This window comes from Typopeltis vanoorti, chromosome 4, assembly GCF_054136105.1.
Source record: "Typopeltis vanoorti isolate ZY-2024b chromosome 4, IOZ_Tvanoo_1.0, whole genome shotgun sequence".
Lineage (NCBI taxonomy): Eukaryota > Metazoa > Arthropoda > Arachnida > Uropygi > Thelyphonidae > Typopeltis > Typopeltis vanoorti.
The window spans coordinates 83,497,696-83,524,887 of NC_143552.1; the positions used below are offsets into that span (position 1 = coordinate 83,497,696).

Below are 27,192 nucleotides of genomic sequence, written 5' to 3' on the forward strand. Positions count from 1 at the left end.
TTGTGTAAAACTAGCTAAACAAAAGTCATGGGAGGACTTTGGCAAGAACATAGAAAATAAATATCAAGAAGGTGGCAAAATATTCTGGAGGTTGTTGAAGAAGCTTAGGAATGGAGGAAAGAGTGCTGTAAAAAGAGTTAGAGATGATAAAGGTGAAATGAAAACGGGAGAAAATATATCCTTGATGTATGGAGTAATTACTTTGAAAAACTGCTAAATGAAACAAGCAGTGATGACAGCACAGTTGTAAAAAATACTGACTAGGCATGCACTCAGGAATACATATCCATACTTGAAGTAGAAAAAGCCATCAAAGGCTTGAAATGTGGAAAGGCAGCAGGAGTAGATGATATTTGACCAGAAATGCTGAAGTATGGTGGTATAAAAGTCTTACAGTGGCTGCATTGCATAGTTCAGAATGCTGACAGAGAGACGAATTCCCAATGATTGAAGTAGAGCTCTCATAGTATCCATATAAAAAGGAAAATAAAACTGAATGTGAGATTTACAGAGGTATATCCCTACTGAGTGTTCCTGGTAAGATATATGCAAGTATACTTGAGAAACGGTTGAGAAGAATTGTGGAAGAAAAGCTTGGTGAAGAACAAGCTGGATTCAGGTCAAATAGAGGCTATCAGGATCAGATCTTCACTTTATGACAATAGTGGAGAAATTATGGGAATATAATAACGATCTGTATTTAAGTTTTGTCGATTTGGAAATGGCATATGACAAGGTTCCAAGAGAGAAGCTATTCAATACGCTTCAGTTATATGGTGTCAATGGGTCATTATATCAAGCAATACTTTGTCTTTATTTGAGTTGTAAGTCAGCAGTTAGAATTGAAGGAAGTACAGGAAGATGGCTTAATGTTAAATCTGGTGTGAGACAAGGATGTACATTATCCCCTCTGTTATTCATTATCTATATGGATCACATTATGAAGGAAAGTGGTATTAAACATGATATCAAAATTGGAGATGTTAATGTCAGCTCTTTGCTTTATGCAGATGATGTTATACTTCTAAATAAATCTGCTACAAGTCTGCAAGATTCCCTGACTAAATTGAATAACTGTTGTAATAGATATGGTATGAAGGTCAGCAATAAAAAGACAAAGACAATGAAAATAGGTAGAATCATTGAAAATGTCAACTATGTTGTGAATGGAGACCCTGTGGAACAAGTAAAACATTTCAGCTACTTAGGCACGATTTTTAGTGAAGATGGAAAATTAAATATAGAAATAGACAATAGAATCAACAAAGCTGGTATGGTAGGAAGTCAGTTGAATAAATTCATATGGAGTAAGAGAGAAATTAGTCGGAACACTAAATTAGCTGTATACAAGACATTGTTGAAACCGGTTTTAACTTATGGATCTGAGATCTGGGTCAGAATTAAAACACCTGACCAAAGACTAGAGACCGCAGATATGAGAGTCCTGAGTAAGATTAGACGCGTGAACAGATTGCTCATGGCAATATCATATTAAAAACGAGGATATTAGGAAAGAACTTGACATTGTCAGCATCCCGGAAGGCGTTAGCAGAGCTAATCTCAGGTGGTATGGTTGCTTTAACAGAATGGGCGAGGAAAGATTAGCAAAACAAGTGTTCTCTGCCAGGTTGGCAGGAAAACAACCCAGAGGAAGACCAACGTATAGGTGGATTGATACGGTACAGAGTGCCTTAGACAATAGAAATATAAGATCTGATAATGTCGGAGTCTTGACAAGTAACAGACTGATTTGGAGGAAAATTGTAGATAGAAAGTTGGTAATGGTGTAAATTTTTCATGTAGTACTATCATATCCTGTATACCCCTTGAGGGTACATGGCAGGAATTTGATGATGATAAACTAAAGTTGCAATCTATTTTAACAATAACATTTTACAAAATTAATTACATAACTTTATTTATTTATTTTTTTTTACAGCAATGTGAAGCGGATTTAATTACAGCACAAAATTAAATTTTGTGAACTGGGTATTAAAGGAAACTATTAAATTACAGTGGGGTGGGGGTACGTTCTTTTGACTTTATTTCTTTCAATTCTTTTTATTAAGACTGCTTAATAAATAAGTCACCTAATAAAATAATAGTAATAATAATGTGGTGGATATGAATGAAATTCATTATATGCTCCACATCTCTGCTTAAAATTTCCACCTAGTTAATAATTAGTTATAATTATAGGTAGTTCTCTTCAGAACAAAATTTAGTATAATTTTAGCCTTAGCCTGAACAGTATGCACCTCTAAACAGTCTTTAGCTTTAAATAATTGAAAACATGTTATATGTTTGTTATTTTGCTTTCCTTATCAGTTTCATTGATATCCGAAGTTAAATAAATTTCTATTGGGGAATTTTTTGGAAAATTTTTAAGTACAAAATTTGCAAATATCTTCAAGTATATCATTTATTTGACATATGGAGAAGTGAAGTTTCAAAAGTGAAATAATTTACCATTCCACTGCATATTGAAGATTCCCCCCCCCCCCTTGATGTTTGGTCCTTGGGAATGGATAAAAGAATTGATTATCCAGTACCCTCTAAAAATAAATAATAATAAAAATAAAAGAGCGTTTGGACAGAGAACTTTGTGAACATTGCAACCCTGGGATCCAACTTTAGAATGTCTAAACTGGAACCAGATCATGTTGCATGTGATCATACTAAACCACTAGAAATAATTTATTAGGTCCCACCTTGCGTTTCCTTTTGTTTGTTGAACACTTAACTTAATTTGACTGTTGGGATAACGTAAATTAGATAGATAAATTACTGTAGAACTATTACAGATTTTTAGATTAAGTTCCATTTTGCTTTAAATGGAAAAATGCAGTTCCATTTCCAAAAATTTTAATTCATTTAACAGTTTTGTGTATAAATAAATAATATTATTTTCTCTCTCTCCAGACACAATGGAAATATATTACTTGATGGAGAAGGTCATATTATCCATATAGACTTTGGCTTTATTCTGTCTTCATCACCAAAAAACTTAGGATTTGAAAATTCTCCTTTTAAACTGACTCAGGAATTTGTTGATGTAAGTACTGTATGGTTTGCATGTTTAAAAATCATTTAAAAATAACTATATTTCATGAATGACCAAGTTTTACTTCCTATTCTGATATATAATACATGTGTATGTTGCATCGACAATGTAGACAGAATTTCCTTAATGGAAGAAGGTTATATTACTCACTACTATTCTTTTAAATTCTAATATTCTTTATTCTAATAAAGCAATTTAGAACAATGATGAAATCTCAAAATAAGTGCACATTGCAGACATTTTGAACTGATTTGATGGATAGACCTGTATCCTTAATGAATGGTGGGGGAAGAATCGATACCCCCATGATTTCTCCATTTTCTAGCAAACGTTATTAAATATTTAATCATAAAGAATAAAAGATTTATAGTTCTTAGCAAATCAAAGATAAAGAAGTGACTTGAGATAAGTAACAACCCAATCTTTTTATATTATCTCATTTTGTGGTCTATAAAGATTTGTTCTACATTTTCTGAGTTGCTTTTGTTACTAGATTGCTTGAGAAAAATCTCCTTACTCTTTTCTTTAGCCTTTCTACTTCATGAATTTATGGTTTTTAGTGTATAACCTACCAGATGGCTTTACATAAGCCCAACCTCATATCCAAGCTGAAAGGATACACATGATATGGAAATGGGTTAAGTAGGAAGTCATCTTTTGGAGATATATATACACACAGTGAGGACTTTGTAGGCACCAACCACTATGAAGCTGTGAGGGTTCATAAGGAATATTGAAATACCTAGCTAATAGAGCAATGTGTTGTGATTTCATGAAAATGTAGACTGTTTATAGAATTTGATAATGTTTTGGAGATTGAGTAAACGGATGTTGGTCAGTGTAACTTTAAGGTAAATTTCTTTGAAATACAATCAGCTGTTTAGAACATTAAAAATGTCCCATTGGCATGCCCAAAGTATTGTCCACTCAGATTTAAACTACTGCTCTAACATTGTTTTTATGTTGCCTGTTATATTGCATGATTAGGTTTTATTTTTTAAGAGAATAAAAAGAATTTAATATACAGTATTTTTGACTTGGTCTTGACTTGTATCCCATATCATGTTATCTATGGATTGTTGAAATATATTATCAAATTCATGATACATCTTCAAGAAAAGACTAGTAGGGACTGGCTAACCAGGTTTCCTGACCTTAATCCTCATGGGGTGTGTGTAGGATGCTATGATAGTGTACTACATGATTAAATATGCATTATTATTATTAATCAGTTTTCTTTGCAATTATTTTGTTAGGTCACACAGTATGATCATCTGTCATTTCATTCTTCCAAATCATAACTGACAACATCGATCTACCTGGATCTTAGTCATCCTCTGAATCTTTTCTGTCATCAGACACTTGCATTTTGCTATCCTTTATCTGTAGACAGATTTTAAGTGACCATGCCACCTTAGATTAGTGCTTGCACATTCTAAAGTGCTGAAATTTGTTGAGTTCCTTATATCTTCATTTTTAATGATTCATTTATTGATATAATTGTTCTCTCCTAATTTTTTGTATAACTCTTGTTACTGTGGTCTCTTCTTTGATTAACTGTTTGATTTCTAACCTAACTCTCAAATCCATAAGTTAAAATTGGTTTGAATACCGTCTCATATACTGCTAGTTTAGTGCTTTGTCTAATTCTTCTTATTGTCATATAAATTTCTTCAGCAGTAGGTTATTTTGTCATCTTTTTCCGTATTTAATTTGTTGCTTTCACTAAAAGCTGTTTCTAAATAATTGAAATATTTTACTTGTTCTGTAGTCTCCATTAAGATGTAAATGAAAAATGTGCAGTTGATGTTTATGATTTTTTTTGGTTTCATAGTTTTTCTTTTTATTGCTGATTTTCAAAATAGATTATGGTATATATTCAGTTAAAGAATGATGAATTATACTGGATGTATTTAGGAACATAACATTATCTGCATAAAGAGCTGAGATTAATATTTCAGATTTTTATATCAGCTTTATTTCTATTTTCCTTCATAATATGCTTCATAAGTGGTAGTGAGATAGTATGCACTCTTGTCTAAACACTGATTTTACTTCAAACCATCTTTCAGACTTCTGTCACTTCTTACTGCTTCCAACTCATACTATTGGTTTGATACTATTGTGCACAATGTCTTGCTCATGATTTTTAAAAAGCTTTCCTTCTGGCACCTTATCATATGCCATTTCCAAATTATAAAAATTTAAATATGTTTGTTTCACTAAATTAAGAAACAAAGAGAAAATCGTAAGTGGGGGGGGGGGGGCATTGAACGTTGGCTGTGTTGGGTAAAAAAAGTTGTATATGCAAATGAACTGTTATATTTTCGTTTTCTTTCTTCGCTATTTGTTATTTAATATACTAACTTACTTCTTTAATAATGCCCTACTCAACTCTACCTAGGAACGCTTCCTTTTCGGACACTAGCAAATTTATTTTTTATTGCTGCACCAGCCAGAGTGCTATAATATGAGCTTATTCAAAATTTAGGGAAATATTCCTAGGTTAACTGGCATTCATTCTAATATGCATTAAATAGATACTGGTTCCAATTGCAGTCATGACCAAGAAATCTATTACTCAAACACTCTCATTAAATTCCCTCCTGCTATGGTTCTAAATTTTTGCAAGTGGTCATTTGAATTCACGAATCAGGCATATACAATAAAACATGTTTATTGGAACAAATTCACTTTACAACTATAATTGAAATGGGATATTAAGCTTTACAAAATCTCTTATTAAGTTAGTTACTCAATACTAATTTAAGAAAACACTCATAGATCAACTTGGCAATTACTCATACTCTATGCAACATTAAAACAAGCTAACTATGTTATTTTAAATCAAACTCTTAATTCTTGCTACATTAAAATCATTTCTCAACCCGTTACTATTCTGATATAAATCATCTACAAAATATCAAATTCACATATAATCTCAGTCACATGCAGCTAAAATTTCACTCCTGACATTCCTTTGTTTAGCAGAATTACTCTATCTCAAAATTCAAATCCTTATTATAGTCCACTATGAAATGTCCACTTAATATGATCTAACATTAAATTCTGTCTCATTTAAACATACAACAAAGGTCTTTACATTACCCAATCCTGTTCTTCCGAAGGTCTGTTAACAGCAGCGTGTATTTCGGATCCTCCTTCCTTGGTAGCTTCCACAATGAGCTTACGACTGCGCCGTCCGTTTTACATTCTTCCCGGACTCGAACTTCTCACTGCCTCGATACAGCGCATTCTCTGCTCCTACTCAAGTGGGACATCTCTCTCGCTCGTACCTACTCCGTTCGATATTCAGGAATCCTCGAAGTGAAGTCAGGAACAACAAAAAAAAAAAAAAGCCCGCCCGCATTATCGTGCGCATTCCGCTTATATTTCGTCCTTTCTTTCCCATATGACCCTTCATTTTTCGTGCCCTTAAGGTGATCCTTAAGTCCTAGCTGCTGTTTAGGTGCTGTATTCTCGGGAATCCCGCTTACGTCATCTTCCTCGTACGTTATAGCTGGCGGCATTACAACCGATACGAGCGTATGTAACTCTATCTTTGCACTCGTACTCTTAACTTCTTTGGTGACTTATTAAGTTTAAGACAGCTTAATGGGACATGATTATACTACAATTTCCTTATTAAAATTTCACTAATCCTATAATCCTTCAGTTTAACCTTCAAGTACAAGATTTTTCTAGTACGATTTACATGTTATTATACAAATTCGTTTACAACATAAATTCAGAGCTGTGTGCTGTCAACCAGGTATTATCTGAGTTAGCCAAATTCTTATGTTAGATTCTGAATGAATAAATTTCTAAAAATCGTCCATTTCAAGCATTGATTGATTGATTGATTCTGCCATCAAAACATTGATTGATTCTGCCAGAGAGGCATGTGGTGAGGTTGTGTGCAAGGATAAAAAAATCAAAACTCCCTGGTGGACACAGGAAGTTAAAAAGGCAGTGAAGGAAAAGAAGAAAGCATATCAAAAGTTCCTGGCAAATAAGTCAGCTTTTACTCCTACAGAATACAGAGACAAATGTAAGAAAGCTAAACAGTGTGTAAAACTAGCTAAACAAAAGTCATGGGAGGACTTTGGCAAGAATATAGAAAATAAATATCAAGGTGGCAAAATATTCTGGAGGTTGTTGAAGAAGCTTAGGAATGGAGGAAAGAGTGCTGAAAAAGGAGTTAGAGATGATAAAGGTGACATGAAAACAGGAGAAAAAGACATCCTTGAAGTATGGAGTAATTACTTTGAAAAACTACTAAATGAAACAAGCAGTGATGACAGCACAGTGATAAAAAAAAACACTGACCAGGCATGCAGTCAGGAATACATATCCATACTTGAAGTAGAAAAAGCCATCAAAGGCTTGAAATGTGGAAAGGCAGCAGGAGTAGATGATATTCGACCAGAAATGCTGAAGTATGGTGGTATAAAAGTCTTACAGTGGCTGCACTGCATATTTCAGAAGGTGTGGACAGAGGGACGAATTCCCGATGATTGGAGTAGAGCTCTCATAGTACCCATATATAAAAAGGGAAAGAAAACTGAATGTGAGAATTACAGAGGTATTTCCCTACTGAGTGTTCCTGGCAAGATCTATGCAAGTATACTTGAGAAACGGTTGAGAAGAATTGTGGAAGAACAAGCTGGATTCAGGCCAAATAGAGGCTGTCAGGATCAGATCTTCACTTTACGACAAATAGTCGAGAAAGCATGGGAATATAACAAAGATCTGTATTTAAGTTTTGTCGATTTGGAAAAGGCATATGACAAGGTGCCAAGAGAGAAGCTATTCAATATGCTACAGTTATATGGTGTCAATGGGGCATTATATCAAGCAATACTTAGTCTTTATTTGAGTTGTAAGTCAGCAGTTAGAATTGAAGGAAGTATACAGGAAGATGGTTTAATGTTAAATCTGGTGTGAGACATGGATGTACATTATCCCCTCTGTTATTCATTATCTATATGGATCACATTATGAAGGAAAGTGGTATTAAACCTGATATCAAAATTGGAGATGTCAGCTCTTTATGCGGATGATGTTATACTTCTAAATAAATCCGCTACAAGTCTGCAAGATTCTCTGACTAAATTGAATAACTGTTGTAATAGATATGGTATGAAGGTCAGCAATAAAAAGACAAAGACAATGAAAATAGGTAGAATCATTGAAAATGTCAACTGTGTTGTGAATGGAGAACCTGTGGAACAAGTAAAACATTTCAGCTACTTAGGCACAATTTTTACTGAAGATGGTAAATTAAATATAGAAATAGACAACAGAATCAGCAAAGCTGGTATGGTGGGAAGTCAATTGAATAAATTCATATGGAACAAGAGAGAAATTAGTCAGAACACTAAATTAGCTGTATACAAGACAGTGTTCAAACCAGTTTTAACTTATGGATCTGAGAGCTGGGTCAGAAGTAAAACACTTGACCAAAGACTAGAGACCGCAGATATGAGAGTTCTGAGAAAGATTAGAGGCATGAACAGATGGCATCAATAGCAATATCATATTAAAAACCAATATATTAGGAAAGAACTTGACATTGTCAGCATCCAGGAATGCATTAGCAGAGCTAATCTCATGTGGTATGGTCACTTAAATAGAATGGGAGAGGAAAGATTAGCAAAACAAGTGTTCTCTGCCAGGTTGGCAGGAAAACAACCCAGAGGAAGACCAACGTATAGGTGGATTGATACGGTACAAAGTGCCTTAGACGATAGAAATATAAGATCTGATAATGTTGGAGTCTTGACAAGTAACAGACTGATTTGGAGGAAAATTGTAGATAGGAAGTTAGTAATGATGTAATTTTTTCATGTAGTACTGTCATATCCTGTACACCCCTTGAGGGTACATAGCAGGAATTTGATGATGATGATGATGATGAAAATCGTCCATTCAGGATCTAACAAAACCATGGCATAAAAGCTGGTGTTTTGGAGTGATTTTCCATTTTGTCTCAGGAGTAAGAACGAGACATTTTATGATAGCAAAATTCATGGATATGGATGCAGCACGTAATTCAACTAACGAATTCAGGTGGCAAGCCATTGTAAGACTAGAGGCCAGCTGGAGGTTGCCAGATAGGTGCATGCGAGTCATTCTGTGGTTCACAGACTGTGGAACCAATTCCAACAGTCACAAATAGCGTTCTAGAGATACAGTGAAGGAAGATCATGGACTGCAACCTCAGTGGATTACCAGTATTTCTGATTATCTGCTCATCAAAATGGGAGTGCTACCCCTAATCAGCTATGACCTTGCTTTGTGTCAGCTACAGGAACATTGGTATCTGCCTCTACTTTGTACAATAGGTTGCATTATATAATCAGTATTGTTTACAGACTAGTCCCAGTTTGTAAAGTGATATCAGGTGTGCTCTGACTTGGTAGAGTGGACACTTATGGTGTAGATAGTTTGATGGTTTGGAAAGGTATTTTGTTCGGTGGATACACTGACATATATGTTCTTCCTAGTGGAACCATGAATCTTGCAACTTATACGACATGCTCCTGGACACTTATGTTCATCCATATGTAAGTGTGGTGAGACATTTATGGGGGGTGGTTTGAAAAGTTCTTGGCCTAAAAATGAAAAAAAAACGAATTTATAATATCAAAATTATTTTTAATTCTCGTAGAAAGGCTTATACGTTGGTTGCACATGATTACTAAATAACTTAAGGAATTCACAACGTATACTGGAATATAAATTAAAATAAACTTTAATTTATACTTCCACAGAGTGTTGGAGTAATCTTGAAAAGGCCTTCATCCAGCAGTGGATTGATGATGATATACTTCCTATATTTCGGCAACGTCGCGTTGCCATCTTCATAGGAACATAAGATTGAGACGTGCAAGCAGGCACTAAAAACACAAATGAAGTTGAAGTGAGGAAACTACTGTTTTTCCTAAAGTCCTCGTGGTGCCCCCTAGCAGGCTATATTAGGTATTCTTGGCCGTTGGGCTGAAGTTTCTCAAGATGTATGTCTCCCAAATTTGGGGCAGTCTCATGCATCCAAATTTTTTGAGGTTTGGCATGTTTCTTAGGGCTGAAGCTTATTCTATGAATAGTCTTTCAAATTTATACTTGCTGCAGTGTATTACTGTGGCTTTCTTCCACTGTATTCTGTGGTGTGTATTCAGAGTGGCTGTACTGGTGAAACTGGAGGTAGTCCTTGAAATTCTGATATTCGCTGTCCTGCCTGTCTGCCCAAAGTAGGACAGCTTACAGCTGCAAGGGACCTGGTATACACCAGGTAGGTCTAGGGGAAGTGGTTGGTCTTTAGTGGAGCGGATAAGGGATGCCAATTTTCGGTATGGTCTGTAACAGGAGGTCGTCATGTTTTTTTAAGATTTTGGTAATTTTTTCTGAGGTGCCTCGGATGTAGGGAATGGTGATGGATTTAGAGAGATTTAAATGTTGGCTAATTTGTACATGGTGAAATCAATGCCATCCACTATGGGATGTAATGGCAGCACATTTTGTTTATGTATTTTTGGGAGCCCATATATTTTAGAGGGGAGGGTCTAGAGTTAAAAGGTTTTAATTTGTTAGTAACTTCCACGGGCCAAGATTAATCCTTGTTGTGAAGTGAAGGGGGGATTTGTTGGTTTCAATATTTTTGGGATTTCATGGGGGGGGGAGGGGATAGCCATTGGCTGAGAAAGTGTTGAAGATGCGATTTAGTTCAGTGTTTAAGGCCTTGTCGTTTGTACAGATTAGTTTAGCCCTGTTGTATAGTGTTTTCACTACTCTATATTGTTGTGTGTGTGGGGGGGGGGGGGGGGGGGGGGGGGGGTTGGTGAATGTACATGCCTGTATGGATGGGTTTTCTATAAACTAAGAAAACCAAGGTTCCATCATGCTGACTGGTGACTAGTGTGTCTAGGAAAGGGAGGCTGTTGTTTTACTCTTTTTCCAGAGTGAACTTGATTCTGGGGTGTTGGTTGTTTAAGTGTGTTAAGGAGAGGAGTGTATCAGAGCCATGTGGCCAAATAGCGAATACATCATCAACATAGCAAAGCCGTATGGTTAGTTTTTGTGGGGCAAAGACTAAGGCTTTTTCTTCAAAGGTCTCCATAAAGAAATTGGCCAAGGGTGGGGAGTGGTGAACCCATGGCTCTCCCCTCTATTTGTTTGTAGAATTTTCCCTGTCAAACGAAATAGTCTGAGTTCATTGTGAACTGAAATAGGGCTGAGATATCGGGAGAAAATTTGGCTTGGATGAGCTCTAAGGTTTCCTTCAGTGGGACATTTGTGAATAAGGAGGAGACGTCAAAACTGACCATTATGTAAGTATGTTGGAGTGTAAGGTTTTCTACACTGGTTTTGAAGTGGGCTGAGTTTTTTTTATGTGTGATGGTGTGTTGAGAGTATAGTGTGAGTGGTTTGGCTAAATGTTGGCTAATTTGTACGTGGGGAAATCAATGCCATCCACTATGGGACGTAATGGCACATTTTGTTCATGTATTTTTGGGAGCCCATATATTTTAGAAGTGGGGTCTAGAGTTAAAAGGTTTTAATTTGTTACTAACTTCCACAGGCAAGAAGTGACCTTAAGGAGCCTATGAAGTTTTCTAATTTGTGAGTTGATGGGATTGTATTCAATGGGGAGGTAAGTAGCCCGATCTAATAATAAAGCATTAAGCCTACCTGTGTAGTCAGTATGGTTGAGCACCACAGTGGCATTCCCCTTATCTGCTTTGGTAATTACTATTTCTTTGCCTTAATTTCCTGTAGAGCCTTATATTCACTATTGCATATGTTGATTTTTGGTGGTCTTGCTTTGGTGAGAACACAGGCTACATCCAGTCTAATATTGTTCGTGATGTGGTTTGGAAGGTGGCAGATATCGCGTTCAATCTGGATCATAATTTCTTCGGCAGGTATTTTTCTAGGAGCAATAGTGAAATTGTGGCCATGTGCAAGAGCGTTGAGTGCTTCAGGCTTCAAAATAATGGAAGAAAGGTTGACTACCGTGTTGAGTGGTAGTTTTGGCTTGGAGGTAGAGTTTTTTTTTAAATTATCAAATTTCTTGATATGTCGACTCTGTATTTTCTCAAATTCTTTATCTGCCGAAGTGCATGAAACGTCATATAGAATTGACAAAAGTTCGTGATTCAGCGTGTTGGAAAGCTCTTCCTCTAGCACCCGAATAGCTTTGTTTGCATCAGCTAGGAGAATGTGTGGTTGTAATTTGTTCTTGTATCAAAGCAAAGCTAGTGCGGTTATAAATTCGGAGAGCCTTCTGTGAAAAGAAACGGTGCTTAAATTACAATTTGGGATTACCTGATTATCCCGGCAGCATTCTAGGAAGGTCAAACAATTCAGTTGTCTCGATAACTTCAGCTTCAGTTTACCATATTGGCAGGACTTGCGTGCGATAGAATCTCTGTGGATGATAGTGATTCTCGTAGAAAGGTTTATACGTTGGTTGCACATGATTACTAAATAACTTAAGGAATTCGCAACATATACTGGAATATAAATTAAAATAAACTTTAATATATACTTCCTATATACAGCCATGGGTTCACCACTCTTCCCACCCTTGGCCAACTTCTTTATGGAGACTTTTGAAAAGAAAGCCTTAACCTCTGCCCAACAAAAACCTACCATATGGCTTCGCTACATTGATGATGATGTTTGCTATTTGGCCACATGGCTCTGATACACTCCTCTCCTTCTTAACGCACTTAAACAACCAACACCCCAGAATCAAGTTCACCCTGGAAAAAGAGGAAAACAACAGCCTCCCTTTCCTAGACACACTAGTCACCCGCCAGCCTGATGAAACCTTGGTTTTCTCAGTTTATAGAAAACCCACCCATACAGGCAAGTACTTTCACCAACAATCCTCCTCCCCCTCACAATAATATGGAGTTATTAAGACACTATACAACAGGGCTAAACTAATATGTTCAAATGACAATGCCCTAACCACTGAATTAAATCACTAAACCAAAATCCTGAATAAACATGACCTGACCTCTTGTTACAGACCATATAGAAAATTGGCATCCCTTATCCGCTCCACTAAAGACCTACCTGGTGTATACCAGGTCCCTTGCAGCTGTAAGCTGTCCTACTTTGGCCAAACAGGAAGGACAGCCAATATCAGAATTTTATGGACTATATCTGGTTTCACTAGTTCAGCCACTCTAGTCTTGCAGACCCATGCTCTGTATACACACCACAGAATACGGTGGAAGAAAGCCACAGTAATACACTGCAGCAAAGCAAGTGTAAATTTGAAAGACTATTCATAGAATCGGCCTTAGCCCTAAGAAACATGCCAAACCTCAGCAAATTTGGATGCATGAGACTGCCCCAAATTTAGGAGACGTATATCTTGAGAAACTTCAGCCCAATGGCGAAGAATACCTAATATAGCCTGCAAGGGGGCACCATCAGGACTTTAGGAAAAACAGTAGTTTTTTCGATTCGAACTCATTTGTTGTTTTTAGTTCCTGCACGCACGTGTCCTAATCTTATCTTCCTATGAAAATGGCAACGTGACATTGCCGAAATATTGGAAGTATATATTAAAGTTTATTTTAATTTATATTCCAGTATACATTGTGAATTCCTTAAGGTATTTAGTAAAAATTATTTTTATTTTTCAACATAATCTCCTTTAAGACTAATACATTTATTCCAGTGATGCTTCAGCACCATTATCCCGTCTTAGTGGTTCTCGGTAAGATCTGCAAAATACCCTTCTACAGCTGCAATCACCTCTTGATTTGCAGAAAAATGCTGACCAGCGAGGAAGAGTTTTGTTTTGGGAAGAGACAGAAGTCAGACGGAGACAAATCTGGGGAATAGGATGGATGTTCAAACAATTCATAGTGCAGATCCCTTAATTTTCCCATTGCCAAAACACCTTTGTGGCGTATATTGTCCTGATGAAAGATTTTTTTTCTTCTGCAAACCGGGTCTTTTCTCATGAATTTTTTCGTCTAGTCTGTTTTAAAGATCCCCCCCCCCCCACCCCCCCCCCCCCCCACCCCCCCCCCCCCCCACCCCCCCCCCCCCCCACCCCCCCCCCCCCCCACCCCCCCCCCCCCCCACCCCCCCCCCCCCCCACCCCCCCCCCCCCCCACCCCCCCCCCCCCCCACCCCCCCCCCCCCCCACCCCCCCCCCCCCCCACCCCCCCCCCCCCCCACCCCCCCCCCCCCCCACCCCCCCCCCCCCCCACCCCCCCCCCCCCCCACCCCCCCCCCCCCCCACCCCCCCCCCCCCCCACCCCCCCCCCCCCCCACCCCCCCCCCCCCCCACCCCCCCCCCCCCCCACCCCCCCCCCCCCCCACCCCCCCCCCCCCCCACCCCCCCCCCCCCCCACCCCCCCCCCCCCCCACCCCCCCCCCCCCCCACCCCCCCCCCCCCCCACCCCCCCCCCCCCCCACCCCCCCCCCCCCCCACCCCCCCCCCCCCCCACCCCCCCCCCCCCCCACCCCCCCCCCCCCCCACCCCCCAAAAAAAAAAAAATAATAATAAAATAAATAAATAAATAAATACAACTACAATAAACTGCTAAAGTCCTCGTTTAATAATATTCTTCTGGATAGTTCTGATTGTTATAATATGATTTCTTTCAGTTGCTGTTGAATGTTAGAAACACTTCACCAGGTTGTCTTCTTGTAGTGGGATTTTTCAATGGCTAGTTTAGGTTGTTATATAGGTTGTAGATGGATCCTCCACATTTTTGAAATGGTTAGGCCATCATTTTTGTTGAGATTTGGGTTGTGTTTGAGCATTTCACATGACTTTAAATTTTCTCTCAAACCAGATTTTGGTGTTGAAAGTTTATTTTTCACTTGGTTAGAATATAATAAATTTAGTTTAATCCTTTTATCCAAGTGTGAGCAAACAAAGTTTGCGCCTGAAAGTATCTTCAGGACTGAGGTAAGGTGGTACACACCTTACCTCACACACACCCTGGTGTGTACCACCTTACCTCAGTCCTGAAGATACTTTCAGGTGCAAACTTTGTTTGCTCACACTTGGATAAAGGATTAAACTAAATTTATTACAGGTTTTGGTGTGGTGTAGGGAATTAGTATTTTTCCAATCAATTCTGTGGTATGTTTGGAGTGCGTGGTCAGAAAGGCCGGTTTTTCCAAAATGGAGGTATTTAATGTATTTCGTTTGTGTTCGTCTTGTCTGATTGGGATAGTTTGCCCTGTTTCCCCTATGTATGGTATGTTACATGTGCATTGTATTTTGTTTAACCCCTGGGTGGGCTAGGTGTGGAAGAGGATCTTTAGAAGAACTGAGTAGGTGTCTTTACTTATTTGGGGATTTAAAGGTGGTTTTAATGTTGTATTTGCGTAGTGTTCTGTCTATTTTTTCAGAAATGCCTCTAACATAAGGAATGGCAATAGCATTCTTGAAATCTTTTTTGTTCTTACTGGTATCTTTATGGAGGATCTTGTGAATAGTTTTTTTACTGTATCCATTTTTGATAAATGTTTGGTTGATGATCTTGTATTCCTGGTTTAGAGCCTGTTCTTTAGAACAAATAGTTAGGGCTCTGTGTTTAAGGGTGCGTATGACACCTAGTTTTTGTGTTGGGTGGTGGTAAGAATTTTTGTTTATGTATTGGCCTGTGTGTTTTGTGTATGCATTGGCCTGTAGTTTTGCGGTAAACTGAGGAGGAGAGACAGCCAGAAGGAAGACGTGTGACAAGTGTGTCTAGGAAAGGAAGAGAGTTGTTTTTTTCCATATCAATGGTGAATTGGATATGTTTGTGTCGTTTGTTTAGGTGGCTAAGAAATGTATTTAGAGCTTCACAGCCGTGGGGCCAAATGGCGAAAATATCGTCGACGTATCTGAGCTAAATTTTGGGCTTTAGACCTGCTGTCTCAAGAGCACGTTGCTCAAAGTCTTCCATATAAAAGTTAGTTATTGGGGGGGGGGGGGCATGGCTGTACCTTCTTTTTGAAGGTAAAAATTGTTTTGCCACACGAAATATCCGGAGCGGAATATGTGGGCAAAGAGGGCCGTGATGTCGTGTGGAAATATGTTCTGTAGGAGCAAGATCATGTCATTGATTGGGAGATTGGTGAAAAGGGAAGTTATGTCAAAGCTGACTAATAAATCTTGGTCATTGAGTGTAATGTTTTTCATTTTATTAATGAAATGTTGTGTATTTTTTATGTAGGAAGGGGATTGACCTACCAATTCCTTGAGTGTGGCAGCCAATTTTTTGGCTAGGTGATAATTTGGGCTGTCAATTCCTTCAACAATCAGACGTAGAGGTGTGCCTGGTTTGCGTATTTTTGGCAGGCCATAAATTCTGGGCGCACGGGCATAATGAGGTATTAATTTTTCTGTTGTTTCTTCGGGCCACGTGTGGACGGATTTGATTAATTCAGTTGTTTTCTTTTTTATTACGTTTTGTGGGGTTTACGGTTACGTTTTATCGCAAACCTACACACACAGGCCAATACATGCACAAAAATTCTTACCACCACCCAAAACAAAAACTAGGTGTCATAAGCACCCTTAAACACAGAGTCCTAACTATTTGTTCTAATGAACAGGCTCTAAACCAGGAATACAAGATCATCAACCAAACATTTATCAAAAATGGATACAGTAAAAAATCTATTCACAAGATCCTCCATAAAGATACCAGTAAGAACAAAAAAGATTTCAAGAATGCTATTGCCATTCCTTATGTTAGGGGCATTTCTGAAAAAATAGACAGAATACTATGCAAAAACAACATTAAAACCACCTTTAAACCTCCAAATAAATAAGACACCTACTCAGTTCTTCTAAAGATCCTCTTCCACACCTATCCACCCAGGGGTATACAAAATACAATGCACATGTAACATACCATACATAGGGGAAACAGGGCAAACTATCCCAATCAGACAAGACGAACATAAACGAAATACATTAAATACCTCCATTTTGGAAAAACCGGCCTTTCTGACCATGCACTCCAAACATACCACAGAATTGATTGGAAAAATACCAAGTCCCTACACCACACCAAAACCTGGTTTGAGAGAAAATTAAAGAGTCATGTGAAATGCTCAAACACAACCCAAATCTCAATAAAAATGATGGCCTAACCATTTCAAAAATGTGGAGGATCCATCTACAACCTGTATAACAACCTAAACTAGCCATTGAAAAATCCCACTACAAGAAGACAACCTGGTGAAGTATTTGTAACATTCAACAGCAACTGAAAGAAATCATATTAGAACAATCAGAACTATCCAGAAGAATATTATTATGTGAGCACTTTAGCGGTTTATTCTAGTTATATTTATTTATGTATTTTATTTTATTATTATTTTTTTTTTTATATAATTTTTTTTTATTTATTTTTATTTTATTATTTTTTTTTTATCACTAGAGGTCAGGCTAGGGAAAAGGACTAATTTACTACGTAGATTTAGTTTACCGGTTACAGGGCATGTAGCTTGGTTCCTTATATACTTGTATTCTTCCGGTGATGACCTCGATACAGGGGTCGAAATGTCAAGTTTTATTTTATTAGTAATTAATAAAATAATCTGTTCAACATGTGTATTTTTGTATCTCTAAATTTACAAATATGAGCATTCATTTAGTTGCTGTTGGATGGAGGATTTGCAGATTGATGAAAAATCATGGATGATATTCTTTCTGTTGCTGTCATCACAGCAATAGACCAAGGCTAAAAGTTCAATTTTAATAGCATCATCATCATCATCATCATCATACGTATCAAGGATTTAGGCCTAGTATGGCCTGTTCCGGCCTTAGAAGTCATCATTGAATCGTTTAAGAGGACGTCCTGGTTTTCTTTTTCCTAATGGCTTGTACTTTAAGGCTTGTTTTGGTAATCTTTCTGTTTTCATTCTTTGAACGTGTTCCATCCATCTATGTTTATATTTTTTAATTTTTTCAATTACTGGTTCTTGGTTTAATTCTTTCATAATATCTTCGTTTCTTTTGTGATCAAATAGGGTATACTTTGCAGTTTTTCTCATAAACTTCATTTCTGCTGTTGTTAATCTTTGTTTGTCTTTTTGTTTTATTGTCCAGATTTCGCTTCCATACATTAAGACCGGTAGGGCTGATGTATTGTATACTTTTAGCCTGGTTTGTTTTTGAACTAGGTTTGGTTTAAATATAGAGTTAATTACTCCTGTTATTTTTAAATATTTTGCAATTTTTATGTTTATATCTTTTTCATTTTCATAAGTGATCATACATCCTAGGTAGTTAAATGAATTCACCTATTCTAAGATCTTGTTATCTAATACTATTTTAGTTCTTGCTGGATCTTGTCCTCTAAAGGCCATAGTTTTTGATTTTTCCGTTGATATTATCATACCATAATCTTTGGATATCTCATTTAGATTTAAAATAGCTTTATGTAAGTTATCTTCAGAATTTGTAATTATTATTTGGTCGTCTGCAAAGAGGAGAGTGTTTAAGTTAACTGTAGGTGAAAGTTTAATTCCTTGATGTAAATTTTTACTCCATTTTATTATTATTTCATTTAAGTAGATATTAAAAAGAGTTAAAGAGTTGCTGAGAGGGGACATCCCTGTCGGGCCCCTTGGTTTATCTCTCTTGTATATGATAGCTCATGATTTAATCTTATTTGTATTTGATTATTTTCATATATACTTGTGACAGCTTTTAGGATATTATTTGGTATTTGTCTTTCTTTTAATATGTTAAATAATATGTTTCTTTTAACTTTGTCAAATGCTTTTTCAAAGTCAATAAATGCAATATGTGTTTCTAAATTATATTCTCTTCTTTTCTCTATTATTAATTTTAGGCAGAAGGCTGGGTCTATACATGATCGTCCTTTTCTAAATCCATTTTGTACCTCTAGAATAAAGATTTCGGAATATTTCATTAGTTTGTTATTTAAGATTCTGCTGTATATTTTGTAACATGAATTTAGTATACTGATACCTTTATAGTTTTTAGGGTCATCTCTATTACCTTTCTTAAAGATAGGAATCACAATTGCTTTTTTCCATTCTATTGGGGGGATACCAGTTGAGTAAATTTTATTTAAAAATAATAAGAGTCTTCCTTTGAATCTTGTTCCTGCGTATTTATATAGTTCTGAACCTAGCTTATCCTCTCCAGGTGATTTTCCGTTTCTTGTTTCTTTCAGGCTGATTTCTAATTCTTCTTCAGTTATTTCCTTTTCATTTTCATTAATTGTTTTGACAGTTGTCTTTTTTAAAATATTTGTCTGTCCACAGTTCTGTGTAGTAATTTAGAAATTCTTCTAATTTCAATTCAGTGTTTAATTTTGTTTTCTTTGGTATCTGCATTTAGGTGTTTCAAAATCTTATATACATTGGGTCTTGTTTTATATAAATAATGTTCTAAATTAGAAACAAATTTATTCCATGATTCTCTGTCTTTTTCTGACTTCTCTTTTAGCTATGGCTCTTATTCTTTCATATTCTATTTCATCTTCTAATCTTTTACTGCTTAACCATTTGTGATAGGCTTCTTTTTTCTTTTTGATTATTTCTTTGATTGTATCATCCCACATCTTCAGTTTTTTTCTTTTATTGAATTTTTTGGTCTTTCCTAAGCTTTCATTTGCTGCTGCATTTAGTATCGTTTTTATATTAAGCCATTCTATTTCTATTTCTTCATTTTGTTTTATTTTATCTAGATACTGGTTAATTCTTTGTTCATATAGCCATTGTACATTTGTGTCATTCAATAGTCTAGTTTTATAAACAAATGTTTCAATTTTTCTTTCTGTTCTTGTTATTTGTAGCCATTTAGGTGTTAATCTTAATTTTATTTTAACAAGGAAGTGGTCACTGCTTATTTCATATCCTCTGTGAACTCTAACATCTAGTGAAAATTTTGATGTCTTTTCATTTAATATGAAGTAATCTAATATTGATTTCCATCCTCTTGCTGCCCAAGTATATTTATGTATGTCTTTATGTTTATAGAAGGAATTCATTATTTTTAGGTTATTATAAACTACAAAGTCAATCAATTTTTTACCATTTCTGTTTAGAGTGTGTTCTCCATGTATTCCTATATTATTATTAATTTTTGTGTTTCCAATTCTTGCATTTAAGTCTCCTGCTAAAATTATGTAATCATTTTTATTTATTTTATTATATATGTTTTGTAGCTGACTATAAAAATCAATATTATCCTGTTCTCTTCTTCTGGGGCATATAAACCAATTATTGTTAAATAGCCTGTATCTATTTTTATTCTAGCTTCTATTATTCTTTCATTCCATAATTTATAATGTTTTAACTGTTTTGAAAGGGAGTTATGAATCCAAATCATGACTCCTGCTTGTGCTCTTTGGTCTCTGTCGACTCCACTGTATATCACATTAAAGTTTTCAGTTCTCATAGTTCCTTTTAATTTCTTTTTTGTTTCAGCGATTACTGCTATTTTAAAGTTTCTTCATTTAATAACTGGTCTAATTCTATTTCTTTATATGCTATTCTTCTTACATTCTAGTTTGCTATGTGTATTATATTTTGTCGTTTCCAGTTTCGTTTTCCCTTTTCCATTCCAGGGTCGTTTCCCATAGATTCAATCCGATTATCTTTTTCTGTCAGCTTACAAGTATGGTTATGTTCTCCATGTCAGGGGACTAGCCTGACGATGGAATAGTTCAATGGTAGGGCTGCTACCTTAAGGCTTCTGAACTCGCCTTCCGAATTTAAACCCATAGGAGGAATAGGGTATATTGAAGGGGAAAGGGTAGATTATAGAAGAAATATAGTAAGGTTTATAGAGAGGACATAGTTGTAAGGCCAGAAATGAAGAGACCCCATGGCCCTCGAGTACTCTAAAGCACAAGGGTCAATAGCATTTTCAGTAAATACAGTATTTGCTTCTTTTTTTTTTTTAATCAATCAAAGGATGATTTGTGTGTGCCAAAGCGTACTTGTTAGGTTTGATGCCATGGGGCATTGCCCCTTGCTATTGCACCTCCCAGTTCAGGTTTCATTAAAATACCTTCAAATTCTGAGTAGGTAGTCCCAAATTTTCTTGATTTATAAATAAAAGACCTGTTCTCACAAATACCATGATTGCTGCTATATGTCTGCAGAATAACTAGTAATTTCCATTTACCGGTCATTGTTAAAAGAAATAAGCTTAAATACATTAAAAAGATTTTGAGTTAGTGTTGAATCTAATGTAAAAATAACATTAGCAGGATGGAAGTAGCAGAGATGAGAATGCTTAGGTGGATGTGCGGTGTGACCAGAAAGGATCATCTGAGAAATGACTATGTCAGGGGAACAGTGAAAGTTACGAACTTAGGAGCGAAGATACAGGAGGCAAGGTTGAGATGGTTTGGTCATGTGATGAGGAGGGAGGACGAATATGTGGGAAGAAGGGTCATGCAGATGGATGTGCAAGGAAGGCGGAAGCGTGGGCGGCCAAAGAAGAGATGGAGGGAGCTGGTAGAAGAGGACTTGAAGATGAACAACTTGGATGTGGTGACAGCCCAAGACAGGAAGGTGTGGAGGAGACTCATAATAAACAGTGACCCCACTTAAGTGGGAGAAGCTGCAGAAGAAGAAGTTGAATCTAATGTAAACCGATTTCATATAACTAGTGAAGATTTACAATTTACTTTTGTGTACTGCCATACTGCACTCAAATATTTTCTTCTGCAGGTATGTCAGCCTTATCTGTAATTGCATAAATTTTTTTCCTTCTGAAGCTGTAAAAAATTCTCTTCAAATCAGTAGATTCTTATCATTGTTCACCCTTCTCTTAACATATTATTGTAAAAAAATAAATAGCCTTTAGTCCACCATAGTATTGGATTACAACTTTTGGTGAATGTGAAGAAAAGAAATATCATGAATCAAAAAGATTTTTCTCTCTCTTTTTCTTCCACTTGTTAAAGCGCTTTATTTTAATGAGTGCATTTGGCCTCTAAATATTTATTAAAAACATTAGTTCAGACTCTCTCCCTCTCTCCTCCCCCTTTCCACTCTGACATTTTCCTCCGGCCTTCTTCTTTAAATATGATCAGATGAATAGCTTCCTAATGTTTTAAATATGAAAATATAGTGTTTATTATACAGGTAAACCTCGACTTATGACAGGGTTCCATTCCAACATCTCCATAAGTCAATTCTGACAAAGTTGAGGACTTTTTTTAATTCTTGATTTGTTTGATTTCTGTTATAATATTTTCATAAATTAGGTTTCTATTTAACTTAAAATGGTTAAAAATGTATAAACTTACATAAACATTTATAAATTATTTATTAGCACACATACATATAAATACAAAATTAAGAAAGAAAAATTTAAGAATAAAATACATAAAGACATATCAAACATGGTGCACTTGCTTTAATTTGAAATTCGTTTAAATATTAGTAAACATAAATAAAAAAACTTATTAATGGTGTCTTTAATTAAACAGGTAACTGTCACTCATTTGGATGATATGGTTATTTCTCATGATCGGGAGTAGCTTTTTTTTTTTTTTTTAAATCAGAAAATTGGTTAATGTTGTCTGTTGGGTTTTTTCCTTCATATATTTCACGATAACATTTGACTGCTTCTCAAATTTGCTCTTTGACTTTGGCAAAGCAATCAGTATCTTGATCCATATTTCCGAGTAGCTGAAGTCCTTGATTTAGTTTAGAAAATATTTCAGCTAATCCTTTTGCAGTAAATTTTTTTAACGATTTCTCTTCATCTTCCTCATTTCGACAACTCTTTTGTTTTGGAAAATCAAGTCTTGATCAGTTCACCATCTTCATGATCTGCTAATTCTTCTATATCAGTAATATTGATTTCTAGATCCAGTTTTCTTGCAATTTCAACAATTTCTTCACCAATTTGTTCCAACATACTATGCTCATTGTACTCTTCGAGTGTCTCCTGCAGTAGTAACTCCTTCCATATTCCTCGCATACATTGTTTCGATACTTCCTTCCATGAAGTTCCAATGTTTTGGATACATTGGTTAATATTGTAATTTTTCCAAAAATCACATAATGTTATAGCATCGTTGTCCATTGCTGTTATTGCTTGAGAAAATGTAGTTTTCAGAGAATGTCTTGAATGTAGCGATCGAACCTTGATCCATAGGTTGAATCACAGCTGTTGTATTGGGTGGTAGATACATCGCATTTATATTTTCATTCAAATCGCTGATGTGAAGAGGATGTCCTGGAGCATTGTCAAGCAGCAATAGAATTTTAAAAGGAATGTTTTTTTCAAGACAGTAAGCACGTCAATTGTCATCCAAGCCTGCCTTAGGATTATTCCTGTAGGAAACCCCCAACTTATACTTGTCAATGTTTTTCAAAGCTCTGGGGTTTTGTGAATGGTAAACAAGAAATGGTTTTAATTAAAACCAGCAGCATTTTCTCCAAGAAGAAGCATAATCCTATCTTTAAATACCTTAAAACCAGGTGCCAATGTAGCTTCTCTCTGTGAATATAAGTTCTTTCTGACATTCTTTTCCAGAACAGTCCAGTTTCATCCAGTTAAAAATCTGCTCTAGCAAATAGCCTTCATCTTTTATCATCTCTTTCAGATTTTTTTTGAAAATTTCAGCAGTTTCAAAATTGGGACTAGCAGCTTCTGCTGTTATTAGTATGTTATATAAGTTAAATCAGCTTTTGAATCAATAAAACCAACCTTTACTAGTTAAATGTATGGTCGCTGTATTTATACTCTTGTTGATTATGTCTCCATATCATTAAAAGCTTCTCCATTTCATGAATTGGTCCTTCTCTTTTTTTCGTCAAAATTGTACATTTCATATTAACTGCCCCTTTAGCTGCCTCCATTATTCTTGATTTATCTTTTATAATTGTTGAAACAGTTGAATGCAATAGTTTTTCTTCTCGTGCTATTTCACCGACTTTCTTTTCTTTGTCATATGCTTTAATGACCTCATTTTTAACATCTAAACTTAAAGCTTTCCTCTCCTTTTTTGTGTTGGAATTTTCATCAGTAGCATACTTCTCTTACTGGACATGATAGGGTTACGGCAAGATAAAAAAATTGCAATGAGAGAAATGAACACTTCGACTGCTGATTAGCAACTAACATGTCAAAGGCTGTGATAAGTTAGAAATTGGTGATAGGCTTTGCTTGTAGACTAATGGCAATGCGTATACAAAAGTAATGTGATATATGTATATATATGCTGGCGGCAAAGTTAAATTAGAGAATTTTTAATGATAATTTTTGGCTGTCGTAAGTCGAGGACTACCTGTATTTATTTGTTACATTTCATTTGAATCTTTTGGTTTTAAAACAGTAATAGTAATAAAAGTAATAAGTTTATACTAAGTTTTGTATGGTGATAATTTATTTTTATTACAGGTAATGGGAGGATTAGGCAGTGATATGTTTGAATATTTCAAGATTCTTATGCTTCAAGGTCTAATTGCTGCTCGCAAACATCAGGATAGAATCCTTACACTAGTCGAGATTATGCAAGCCAGTACTCAATTACCTTGCTTTAAGAATGGAGCTAGTGCACTACGGGCACTTCGGGAGCGTTTTCACTTAGGACTTACAGAAGAACAACTGCAGCTGTTGGTAGATAGTATGGTAGAATCTAGTATGCATTCACTCACCACTAAACTCTATGATGGATTCCAGTATTTAACTAATGGCATACTGTGATTTTCATTTTTGAATGATACTTTGATTTCTAAAGTACTGAATTTTGTGAGGCCTTGAAGAATCAGCTGTTATAGTATTTGCTGATTGTATAGTGGAAAATCTGGTTACCCTCTACATAAAAGAATAAATATTATCAAGCTATCTGTATACTGAAGTATGTGTGAATATGCTTAAAAATGCCTTTGACAGATTAGAAAATATGAACCTATTAATATTATCTAATTTTTATGTGACAGTTATTTTACATTATCTTCTAGTTCAAAGTGGAGGTTTGGGATATATGCTGCATGCTATATTCTTAACCAGAATTGATGGAAATGCAACACAAAGTTCATCCAAGAATAAAGACTTTTTCTGAGAAAAATCAATATTTGTCTGTATTTTAACTAGGTGGACTGGCCATGAAGTGTTGTATTATAGGAACGAACTCTTGATATCTGTCCTGCTAATTTTTCCCCTTCCATCTCAAGTCGTCCATTTTCATAATAAATATTATAATTGACAATCTTTTTATGAAGGTTTGGAATTGCAATATACAGATAATGGCAAGGTTAGTCCATAAAGACTAGTTATTATGATGGACCAAAGTATTTCACAGGACAGTGATCTAATTTCAATATGATACTTTTGTATATAGGTATTAATGTCTATGTACAGAAACCAAAGGAACCTGCCCAAAATGACTTTATAAAATAAGAAATAAAACAAAAGCAGCCACAAGATAGAGAAGAAATTTGGAAAGTAAAAGATTATTTCTTCAAAGTCCAGTTAGTAGTGTGCCAGCCCAGATTTCTGTGTAACATTTTGATTTCCTTCATATGTATGTGTGTGTATATATTTCTCTCTTTTTCTCTCTGTGTATGTGTGTGCCTGTATATATATATATATATATATATATATATATACACACACATATACATACATACACTTATTGAGAAATAGTGAACTTGAAGACTAAACACTTGATTTTTTACTGTTTGTGCTGTAAAAGATGTATTTTGTATTTCTGTTACAATGGCTCATATAGTTTAATTTGATCACTTTTCCTAATGTGGGAAAACAAAGAAGAGAAAAGTTCAGAATGTGATAAACAATGAACATACATTAGGAAAAATCATGTTTTCAAGTAACTGCAAGAGTTCATTAACCATCCAAGTGTTATATTTCATTGCCATTCATCTATAAAAAATATATCTTTATAATCAAAAAATAAATAAATACAAGAAATCATAAGGAAACATTGACCTCTGTATCATTTAAACTGTGCTCTTCCTTCCAAAAATGTTCATTACATGTTTTGTAAAATTTCAGAAATTTTATCAGTCTGTGTTGCACTGGGTGTTGATCATAGTTTAAGATTTAATCTTCTTGTCTATAAAATGTATATATATTTACACCTGACAGATCATTGTTTGCATTTCCAGATGCTTGAATTTTTGTGTAGAAAGATGACAGGGAACAGGTCTTCATTTGTTTGTGTTTTGTGAAATATTTAAAATATGCAATTTGTGTGTAGAATAAAATTACAGAATGTACTTTAAGAGAAAAAAACATTTTAACATTAAAATAATCAGCTTACATATGTAAGCATTCACTTGCTTATATTTTCACATTTGTGCTGCTAGTAATAACTACAACATATTGTCTTAAAACTGAATAAATTTCTTCAAATGTTTTTAAAATCCTCTGAAAGTAGATTTTTTAAAATATAGTATTTTTGCCTTCATTTAAAATTGCAAGACAAAATTCACTTTAAATTATTTTAATTCTTTAATGAATGTAAACCTTGTTTCACATTTTATTGTAAGATACACAGTGAACATCTTTTTAACAGTATATATACTGTTAAAAATTTTGAAGAAAAAAAAAATATATATACACATATTTTTTATGATAAACTTTTATATTTTTAGTATACAGACATTTTGAAATTTAATTGCATGTACAACAGTAAACACCAAAGCAGTTTTTTAAATCATACTACTGTATTACATACAGTTCTGATTGTTTTTCTAGTTCTTTCTGCAGTGCCTGAAATGTTTATTGGGGTAACTGGTGGTCTATTATATCATTACCTGTTTAAATGACTTTAATGGGAAAGCTAATGAATAGCTATGTGGTATCTTTCATGATGCTAAATTGGCTAAAGAAAGTGAATACAGGAATTTTTTTTGTAGGCATTTTTCAGCCAGAGGATTGCTCAAGAGTCAAAGCCAGGATAATTGGGAGGAGACCTTCACATAAGGAATGTAAAGAACCGACTGGGACTCTGACCTAATGTCCAATCCTCACCTTCATGTTGTGTACCTTGTTAGTAAGTATCCACTGAGTATTTGAACAGATGATGATGTGCTAGCAGTTTGCAATGTGGGACTTGGCCAACAAAATTGTACTCTCTTAATAGAGTATAATTTTTTCCAATGACAAGATTTCA

General features: G+C 35.5%; 1 protein-coding gene across 3 annotated transcripts in view; it reads left to right on the top strand.

The window, feature by feature from the left end:
* fwd (phosphatidylinositol 4-kinase beta fwd) overlaps positions 1-26,433 on the top strand; it is a 211,426-nt gene extending 184,993 nt beyond the window's left edge. For all 3 annotated transcript variants that reach the window (XM_090391308.1, XM_090391306.1, XM_090391309.1), the window contains exons 13-14: positions 2,923-3,055; positions 24,453-26,433. In XM_090391308.1, the coding sequence (XP_090247434.1) occupies positions 2,923-3,055; positions 24,453-24,758 (439 nt within the window). In that variant the 3' untranslated portion in view covers positions 24,759-26,433. The remainder of the gene's footprint in view (positions 1-2,922; positions 3,056-24,452) is intronic.
* The last annotated feature ends 759 nt before the right edge of the window (positions 26,434-27,192 follow it).